This window comes from Columba livia, chromosome 1 (genome assembly GCF_036013475.1).
Source record: "Columba livia isolate bColLiv1 breed racing homer chromosome 1, bColLiv1.pat.W.v2, whole genome shotgun sequence".
Taxonomy (NCBI): Eukaryota; Metazoa; Chordata; class Aves; order Columbiformes; family Columbidae; genus Columba; species Columba livia.
In genome coordinates, this window is record NC_088602.1 from 194,808,664 (window position 1) to 194,819,059 (window position 10,396).

General features: G+C 39.7%; 1 protein-coding gene across 2 annotated transcripts in view; it reads right to left on the reverse strand.

Annotated features, from left to right (window-relative positions):
• The window catches only part of TBC1D22A (TBC1 domain family member 22A), a 165,344-nt gene extending 156,895 nt beyond the window's left edge, over nt 1-8,449 (reverse strand). For both annotated transcript variants that reach the window (XM_065048965.1, XM_065048964.1), the window contains exons 1-4: nt 8,201-8,449; nt 5,642-5,698; nt 3,198-3,538; nt 1,561-1,740 (exon numbers count right to left, since the gene is read on the reverse strand). In XM_065048965.1, the coding sequence (XP_064905037.1) occupies nt 1,561-1,740; nt 3,198-3,538; nt 5,642-5,698; nt 8,201-8,262 (640 nt within the window). In that variant the 5' untranslated portion in view covers nt 8,263-8,449. The remainder of the gene's footprint in view (nt 1-1,560; nt 1,741-3,197; nt 3,539-5,641; nt 5,699-8,200) is intronic.
• Between the last annotated feature and the right edge of the window lie 1,947 nt (nt 8,450-10,396).

The window sequence follows — 10,396 nt, forward strand, 5'->3', positions numbered from 1 at the left end:
GCATATACACACACATTCCTTAAATATACATATAATGTAGTCTGAGCCCTACCATCACATATGATCTACTACTAATAGCTTCATGCTCAGCAAGAATTTGCATGTGACCAATTTGTTTCTTTCACTAAGAAAAAAAATTATGAATTACTTAAATATTTATTAGGAAATGCTACTGGATATAGAAAATTCAACTGGGAAAAAAAACGCAGCTTGTTTAAACAATACTGAGTAAACTCTCAGAACAGTCAGGGTGACTGCACTTCTAGTAAGAGTGGAAATTTTCTTTCACTCCTTTGAAAAATACTTTATGTGAATTCCTACATTTGATTTACTGGAAAATTATTCCCATCTAATTAGACAGCAAAAATGAAAAGGACAGGTTTAAACTAAACTTTGTCTTCCCTCTGACTTTGCAATCTCATGTAACAGAGATTCTGCCATTACAACATTCTTAAGTGTAATGTGAGCTTTCAAGTCAGTCATAATCACAAAGCTCATAACATCTGTTGGATCAAAGGATAAAAAAGTTATATTTGATTGCCATATTCAAGCTTCTATAAAACATCTAATTTGTTTTAGCACCTCAGAGTTTATTCACAGGTGTATAAGAAAGTCCTATAAGACACCAAAGTGTTAAGTATTATCCAGTTAGTATTGTTTCCATGGTTCTACTTTGTTAACATCAATCTCACAGCAAGACACAGCACAGAAGGAAAAATCTTGGACCATATTATACTGAAAAAGTCTCATGACCACTGCAGGGCAGGAAAGCATCAACTCAAGAACTGAAAACATGCAGTTTCTACTTCCTTCCATGCATTTCCTGTAGATATCTTCCAGAACAGTCTAACTCAAAGTTGATTTTATTTAATACTTATTTTGACATAAACTCTTTCTTGTAAGTGACCAGCCAAGTTCTCCAAGCGCAGTGTACTATTTCTACTTGCTCCAGATTTTCACTTGAGATATAAAGCCATTTGATTCTGCAATACCCTCTCAGCACTTGTATTTACTATTCAACAGTTACAATCCAGTGCACAAAGGGAACAGTCAAGTTATCTGACAATACATTTGTTTTCACATTAACATGTTGTCAGCTTTCACGGATGAGACACAGAACTACTGTATCAGCCTGTGAACATGAAGAACATTCACTGAGAAGCAGTAATATTTCCACGCCTCATCTTTTTTCACGTTCACATTTTTAAGCATGAGAGTAATTCTTATACTGCCTGCTGTTACATTTATGAGGCATTAACACTAAACACAGATAATTATACTTTGTTTTTTTCTCTAGAGACTAGTCCAGTAGGAAGAATTAATGTGAGAAAAGAACAAGAAGCCATCTAACACTCTATTTATTAGTAGGATGTATGCAGATTGCAATTACAAGCATGAATACTACAAGTATTCAACTATATTTTGTCTTTCTTTTGCAAGATCAATTCTAAATGTTGAACCCTAGCCAAACTATCAGGCAGAAGTATACACCGAACAGGGCAATTTTCCAGTTAAAGAATAATTTAGATGTAATTCATAGCTCCTATAAGACATACTCACCAAGATCTGTATTGGGGCCAGCAAGTAGCTGCTTAAATTTGTCTAATCGAGATGCTTCTCTTTCAGTTAATGCAGGAGTAACTGAGGCATTGCAGTCTGCCATTCCACTCACCAAGGGAGGCGTGCAAGTTTGTGGAAGGGACTGTGATCTCTGCATGGAAGAACTTTCACTGGCATTATCTGAAAAGAAAAAGCCACAGAACAGTTAGCTTCAACTAGCAAGAAGGCTGCTAATACCTTGAATCTCACTTGTAAATTTAAAATATAATCATGTTTTGGAGAAACCTAAATTCAAGCATAGCACAAGTTTGGACTTCAAATGACTTGGATTTAGCAGGAAGAACATCTCTCTTCCAAGCACCATTCCACAATGTGCTGGTTTGACTGAAAATGGGTTAATTTTCTTCATGCAGTTTGAAACCTTTCTTTTTCATAGCTAGCATGCTCATTATCTGGACTTAGTTTGAGAACAACCAGATAGCACCCCAGCACAGAGTTAACGTTTTTAATTGCTCTGGTCCAAGAGCCAAGGACATTCTGAGCACCCTGCCTACAGGTGTGAGGCATCGAGGAAGGGGGGCATGGACAGGGCAGAGCTTGACTGACATCCAGCCTGATCAATGAGAGTATTCCATCCCATTAACATCATATTTCAGATATAAGAGTAAGGTCTTCTGGTTTGCTCTTGCTATCAAGCCAGAGGAGTTCGGTCAGGATGTTTAGCCTGGCCTTTTGCCATCCTGCAGAGGCCTCTGGGCTTTTCTGCCTTTTTTCCTCACTTTTTCTCTATCTGGGATTGGCTTTAGGACCAGGTGTGGCTTGCTAGGACTGGCTGCTCAGTTGTGGACAGAGTTTGTGAGGAATTGCCTTGAGTATCTTTTATTTCTATTTTTTATAAGTATTTACTAGTAGTGTATTAGTATTTTGCTACTTTATTAAACTCTGTTTATCTCAATCCTAGTTTCGCCCTTCCCTTTTCATTCTCTTCCCTTTTGGGGGGGGGGGCAGCAGGGACAAGCGAGCAGCTATCGTGGTTGTATTGCTAGCCCGGGTTAAACCACGACACACAATTAAAACACATCAATTACAGATCATATTATCAAAGCAAATTGATTTCTAAAATCTCTGTGCTACTGCAGGCTGTTTCAATCTCTCTCACCATTCATAGAAAAAAAATGGACTGGAAAAATCACTGCAATTGGTTTCTTGGTTAAAGTTTACGGATCAGCCACAAACCAGATGACATGAGGATGAATTTCCCTGTCAACACTCATGGTTTTATTTAGTTTTTCAATAGACTTTATATAGTATCATTTTAATAACAATTTTTCACAATAGTAGGAATACTATTTATTGCATACATCTTGGTGCACTTAACCATTAAAACACATTCAATAATGCACTGTTTTTCCAAAACTACGGATATACTCAGGTTGAAAACAAAATGTTTAATTATTCTTCCCTCACACACCTGTGACGGTTTAACCTAGCATGCAGTCTCTGTCGCAAATAAATCAGTATCAATAGTATTTTCCTGTGGTATTAAGAAAAGGTCAGGAAGGGGTTAGTGTCTTAAAGGGCAAATATTATGGCTCCCCTCATTTGACTTTCAACATCTTTTTCAGTTTTTAACACACCTGATGAACTCGATGTATGACCTTCACTGACTGATTTAACAAGCCTATTATCAACATAAGTAATCGAAGTCAGCTCTGCAGATTCTACTTGTTTTTCTTCCTGTAGATGCTCTTCCTGAAATTTATGCTGTTCCTGTAACTTGCTGTGGTTTTGAATTACTTTGTGAGCCGTTTCCATGACCACTTCTGTATTTAAGTTTTCAGCAGCTATTGCTAAGAGTTCATCATCATCATCCCCAAGATCCCAAGCATCACTTGTGTTACTTTCAAATTCTTGGAAGGTGCTGACTTTCTTTAGTTTCACTGGAGTTGTAGGTGGCTTTGAACCTGGTTTTATCAAGCTGTTAAAAAAAAACAAACACACACACAAATGATATTAAAAGAACTAATAATAGAGTAAGTAAAATGCTATGGATAGAGCCAAAAACACAACAGTCCATGCTTGACATTATATAGGTAGTAAATATTTTTCTCCCTCCACTCATGTTACTGCTGCATTCACTGTGGCAACATACAGCTGAATGTCTGAGAAAAAAGGAAGGCAAACACTGACTCTTCTTGGCTTTGAATAGAAGCTGAACAAATCCTTCCTCCCCTTGTCTTCACGTTTAAAAAAAATCCAAATCCAAATAAAATTAATACTACTGGAATACTTTATAAGATAGACAGGACACGTTGCACTTCTCTTGCTGCACGTACTTCTGTAGAGATTTCAGGCCTTTCAATGTAATTGCTGTATAACAACACACGAACAGTAATCAAGTCATCAGGTCTACTCCCAAGTCATCATAAGCAATCACATAATAAAATCACTGTCATAAACAAATCAAGTCTCACCTTAAAAGTCATTAGATCTATAATCTCTCCCCATTCAGGCACTCCAGCACATATCAGCTTCAGAACTTTACCCTTCTCATAGGCAAGATATTTTCTTTAGTTACTGGTCTACTTGTACCCTGATCAGCTCCTAACCTTTTGTCCCCTGCCAACATGCAGCATGAGAGATGAAGCAAGTATCTGCAGAGCAATCACATCTCCCTTCAGATTTCAGTTAAATTGAGTTTCCCAGTCTGCTCCCAAAACAAAAAAAAAAAAGTTAATGCCATTAAGTTAATTGCCGTTTCTGACCATCCCTGTCTTTCCACCTGTACTAGTTTAACTTTGTTCTGTTAAGGCAGTCAGAAATCAGAAAACGTTCCCATACAGTCTTCATACAATGTCATTAATGTTTCTGTCATGCATTACAGGGAGCATCTTTCCTAACAGATGCTACAACATTAACACATTTGCCCAACTTATCATTGTCTAAAACATGAAGGTCTTTCTCCTCTTTTGTCATCATTTCAAGCAATAAGCTTCTAGCTTTTGTTACGGGGTCTCTCTCTTTAACTCCTCATTTTGAACCAATTCATCCCATCCCTTTTTCTTCAGTCCTCCAGGTCACACATTTCAACTACCCTCAACTCACTATCATCTGAAAATTAACTAGCACATGTTTACTTCTAGTGCCATTTCAAAACAGCCCTTGGAAAAAAAATCCACCCGAAGTATGACCTCCTTTCAAGCCAATACTTTTCCTTCCAACATTATTTTCTGTCCCTATCACTTTGGGCCATTGATTTCACTGGTCATACAATATTCCCAAAATTCTCACATACCCCAACATTTGAACAGCAAAGCTGGTTTCAAAGCAGCTTTGAAATCTACCAGCAAACCAAAAACAACTTTTCCTTGACAATGCTTAAAACAAACTGTCAAAAAAAAGAAAAAAAAGTAAAATACAAAAAGCACTATTCATAAGAATGCAGCATTTTTCTAAACACCCCAGCTGGAAGGAAATTAAAATCATTCATTTGCATTAGTTGTGGGTTCTCAGCATGAAATTTATTTGTTTACTAATGATGCTTAACAATGTTGCCAGTTTCATGTACGTTGTTTTCTGATAGCCAGTAACCATGATCTAACTCTTAAATCACTGCAAAATCTACCCTATTTATTGTCTTCTCACCCATAAGCAAAGTGCCCACACTCAAAATTATCTATACCACAACCTGACCCACTTCTCTTTTAGACAGACAAATAAAGGCAGCCCATCAATAGAATGATGCATGCAGGAAAGCCACTTACACCTGAGTGCTAAGCTTCATCTGCTAAATTAATATTAGTATTTATAACACAATTTCCAATTTATAAGGCACTGCAAATGGACTAAAAAGGTTGGCAATCTACATTAGTTAGGAACTGAACAGCAGATCCGTTTCTCCCAATATGGTAAGCACCAGGCAGTCACAAAAGAGACATTAGAATAGAGAAGTCAAGATTATGACAAAAAATTGTAAAAGGAAGACTAACAATAAGCTGTATAGCCAACAGGAAAGAGAGACGTAAGAGAAGACAGAAGAGATCCAAATTCTCTGGAATATTCAAATATTAGGTTAACTTACGTTCCATGTAATAATGGATCAAAAGGCGGATGCTGAGCTCCATACACGTGTTGAATACTAAAGGAAAAGAAAGAGTTATTACAAAAATAATACATTTTGGGTTTTTCTGTGTTTTAAATACATAGTCAGTAATAAACAGAGCTGAAATGTTCCAGCAGTTTTTCACTTCAAAGAATTCTACATACCACTAAAAATAATGAAGCTGAAGTGTATACTAAAATGTAACAATAAAAATTACAGATTTGCTGAACAGGAGCTTATTTTGAGGACCAGGCTAACTTAGGCTGACTTACTTTTCTGACCAGGAATTAAAACAAGAAAAAAAGCTGACTCCACAAGAAGCATCTATACTGCTTTTAAATTCTCTTTTATGATATACCATTTTTTCATTTATCTCTTGCAAAAATAAAAATTCTCAAAGAAATGTCTGCAAAGATTTAATGTACCCTTGTCACCCAAAATCCAACCAGTCAATTCTTAACCATTTCTAAAGTACAAGGGAAAAAAAATTGAAGAAAAATGCAAAGGATAGCAGGTTAGAGAATAAAAACCACAGGAGCACTAAAAACAAATGCTTAGAAATAAATAAGCTTCCAAACACAGATTTATTCACTACAACCTAACAGTACAAACCAGCACATTATTGTGTGAATAATAAAATTCTCTACAAACTAAAAGTTCATTTCCTTCCAGTTTTCAGCTATAAAGTTATTTTATAAGTAAAAACACACTCCACAGAAAACAAATCAAGATTTACATGTGGTGTCATAATGGAAATTATTACTACAAACTCTCTGATTGCAAGAGTAGCAAATCATAAGGAACACTAACATCTATCTAAACACGTACTAAAAACCACATAAAAGGAGACAAACAGGGCCTCCTGACAAATCAAAACCAACCTCCAGAACATAAATACAAGCAATTCTGACCTTAGTAAACCTGAGACAGAATCACAGCAAAACAAATGCAATCACAACAGATTTTATGAGGCTTAGAGTTATACTACTAGGACGGTACTAACAGCAGTTAAATTAGCCCTAGAGATGAGTGTGATGATTTATAAACTCTATCAATATTTATACAATTCCAAGCAAATCAAGAAGTCAGTCCACCACCAGTCTTTGTACATGCCTGTACGCCATATGCTCCACGGTCAAGTCTCTGCACTGTCCTGCTCCACGCTCACATGTGAGGGTCAGGTATCACTTTCTATTTCGGCACACAGGCAGAATCTGCCTTTTCCTTCCAACACTCTACAAATTATCATGACGGGAATCCACGCAAACATAAAGCAACAACAATCCTCTCCGTGACATTAAAAGAAAAAAAATCCAAAGCACATTCTCCACAGTGTCCTTGTTTTTCCACAGGCCCGCAGTTGCCTCCAAGTTCATTAACCACAACTATTCATAGACCCAGTGTAACCAAGGAAGTTCAAAAGCATTTTACCCCCAAAGGACTCAGCAAAGTTACAAAAAGAGAAGTTCAGAAAGACAAGAGCAGGTGGACTGACAGAGTTTATAACTACAGCCACAAAACCACCACTAGTTAGTGCTTATGCTTAACTGAGAATGGAAGAACTTAAATGATGAGCAAAATTATTTTGCCAGATTACAGTAAATGGATTAACTACAGAGTTACTGTTCTCCAAGAACTAGGATATGCATTATTCTTACAAAAAAAAAAAAAAAGCACATAAGGAATGGAACTACTGTATTGTGAGAACATTATAGGGATAGGAGCAGAGAATTTTATTGTTAAATAATCATCTGACACAATGATCAAGAACGTTAATGTAACCTGGAGGGTATATTCTATAAAATATTTTGATCGGAGAACATGTTTGTAGCTCTAAGCAATAACCCAATGACTGGGTTTGCTGTTCACACTTCAGGAAGACAGTTGAGAAATTAACAATACTTTGAAATATCAAGCAGAAATTAAAATATGTTACATACCTATAAAGTGCAGTTTCCTGCGTCGTATTTGAAAAATATCGTAAGTTCCACCAAGTCACAAAACTTCACAACCAGTATCATTGCTAAGAGCTACAAACACATTCTCCCATCCCAAATTTTCCAGGGAACACAACTCCAAAATCACATTAACTCTTTTGACGATGACATTACGCTGCATTCAGATCATTATTTAACAACTTTTCTGATACAAGTTATAACTAACGCTTACTGAGACCACCAGACACCTTCGGCTGGAGGCACCGAAGCGCTCCGGGCACCGAGTTAACGAGGCACAACCGAGGGCGGGACTGGGAGGCCCCGCACCGGCCTCCTGGCTGCGAGCACTGACCGACCGGACACGCTCCCTGACCGGGACACGGGCCGGACCGACGAGGATCCGCTGAACTCAGCGGCAGGAACACGCTGTTGGGGAGACACCGAAGTGAGACGGGCCCCACGGCGCCGGCAGACCCGGGCAGAGCCGCTCCCTGCGGAGCGGCACCAGCAACCGGACGCTCACCCCACCGCCCTGCGCCCCGGCCGGCGGCGGGACGGGCCCGCGCAGCGTCGTCCTCCCGCGGGCCTCGGCTCCTCTCACCTGCCCGGCACTTTCGCGCCGCTCCGCTTCCAGAACTGCTTCCTGGCCCCGTCGCTCGCCATGGCGGCCGTCACCTCATCCCCCTACCCGCGGCACGGCCCGCGGCCCCGGCCCGCTCCCTCAGGCTTCACTCCCCCCATTCCCTTCCCCAGGAACAGGACTGAGCGCCGCCATCTTGGCACCAGGAAACAACGCCGCTCCTTATTCGCCCCTCAGGTGGCCCGGAGACTTCAGCCAACCAGAAGTGAGAGTCCTGCCGGCTGGGTCAGGCTGGGCCAATCGCGGCGTGGGAGTGTTGGACGGGGCGGGAGTGTTGGGCGGGGCGGGCTGTGGTGGTGGCTCCTTGCGCCCGTCCCGCTGTGGGCAGGGAAACGTGGGGTGGGTAGGGGGGCGGTGAGAAGGCAGCGGCGGTGCCCGGAGCCTCAGTCGGGACCTGTGGGCGCTGTGCGAGCCCCGGCTGAGGCTGCTAGAGCCTCGGCCTTCCCCGGCCGGGCTCTGACGTGTGAGGTGCCAGCCTGGAGTGGTGCGGAGACCTGCTCTTGGTTCCTGTCTGTGCTTAACTAAAGTATTCCTGTAAAGCCAGTTTTTGCGTTATGATGCTCTGGGTGTGGTGTTTTCAGGCTTTAATCCGTTTTCGGTTGACCATAAAGGGTAATTCAGAGTACTCTTCAGGAAGAAATGCAGAACTTGCCATGTCAGTGGAAGGTGACAACTGAAGAGGACAGATTTCACTCAAATTAGAACGAAAATCTTTTTATAACAAAATACATTGGATTTTTTCACTTTATTGTTTTACAATTATTTACCCGGTTACTTGCGGGGGGGGGGGAGGAGAGGAAGCTTTAATCTCTCTCAGCTTTAAGTTTCTCCTGAAGATTGGGGTCATCTTATCATTGTATCCACTTTGTTTATTTGCTTTGAAATTAAACAAGATTGAGAGTATTCGTATGTGTCTGTAGCGTTCTCAGCAATTCTGCTCTAAGGATACATCACTTCTACAAACAAAATAGTTATGGTTTTGCTTTACTCTTTGGAGTATGGCTCCTGAGAAAACAATGCTGGCTTACAGTGTTTTTGCTGCATCCTAATGCAAGACTAAATATGTAAAAAGATTGTTCAGTGAGTATTCTGCTACAATTAACTCAAAAAATAGCATGTGGTACAATACCTGGCCTGCAATTCAACGTTTGTTCTTTAGTATGTATTTCATGTGTAAGTTATTTATTAACAATAAAAAAGAATGAAGTTTTCTGCCTGCTTTGTGATTTCCTTTAGCAGTTACCTTCTGAGAAGTGACAAAAATAAAGTATTTCACAGATCGCGCTCCACGAGCACAAGCTGCATGTCCCAGTAGTGTCAATGCTACCTTTAGATAAATACGCTATGGACAGTATAATCTTCTCTACTTATGTCCTTTTAAAGAGGATCCCTGTTACAGATTCTAGGCCTGTGAGCTTGTTGTAAGGCACTGTGACCTTTAATATCAGGAACTTTAATAGAATACACAAGAAACATAAAGTAATATGAGCTAAAACTATTAGCTAAAGTGAAAATGAAACCTGCAAGGTCATGAGTGGAACTTTGGTCTTAGCTAGGTAAATTTAAATTACACCTGATGCTGTTAGCATACAAAAAGGAGGTACTTGCTTTTGTGAGAGTCAAAAAAGTGATTAAATGGAAATGTAAATATACATTCTATCATTAGCATTAATGTGGATGTTGAAACTATATTTATGTTCTTTTTATTTGTTCATTGTTGATAATTGTCAAAAGGAAACAATTAGCTTCAGCCTGGATAGCCTAAGCCATCTGTCATCCTTGTAAAAGTTGGCTCAGTCCTGAACTAACACCATTTAACTTTTGTGTCAGCCTCGTGCAGCTGTGTGGAACTTCTGGTTTATTTTAGAAGTGGAGGGTTCATTGAATTATGTAATAAAGTCAGTACAAACTTAACTGTTTTATTTCGTTTTCATTATATTCAGCGTATGTTCTATTGTGCTTAAGCCTTAGTGTGGTGCAGAATTTTCTTCCAGAAACAAATAACTCCTGCATTGATTTGTTCACGTCAACAAGGCTGACCTGCAAATGGGGCTGTGTTTGTATGAAGAAGAACTGGAAGTGCACAGTCACCCAATCTCTGTCAGTGCTGCTGCCAGTGGAGACTCTTGGTGAAGTCACTGGGAGCTGGACTGGGCC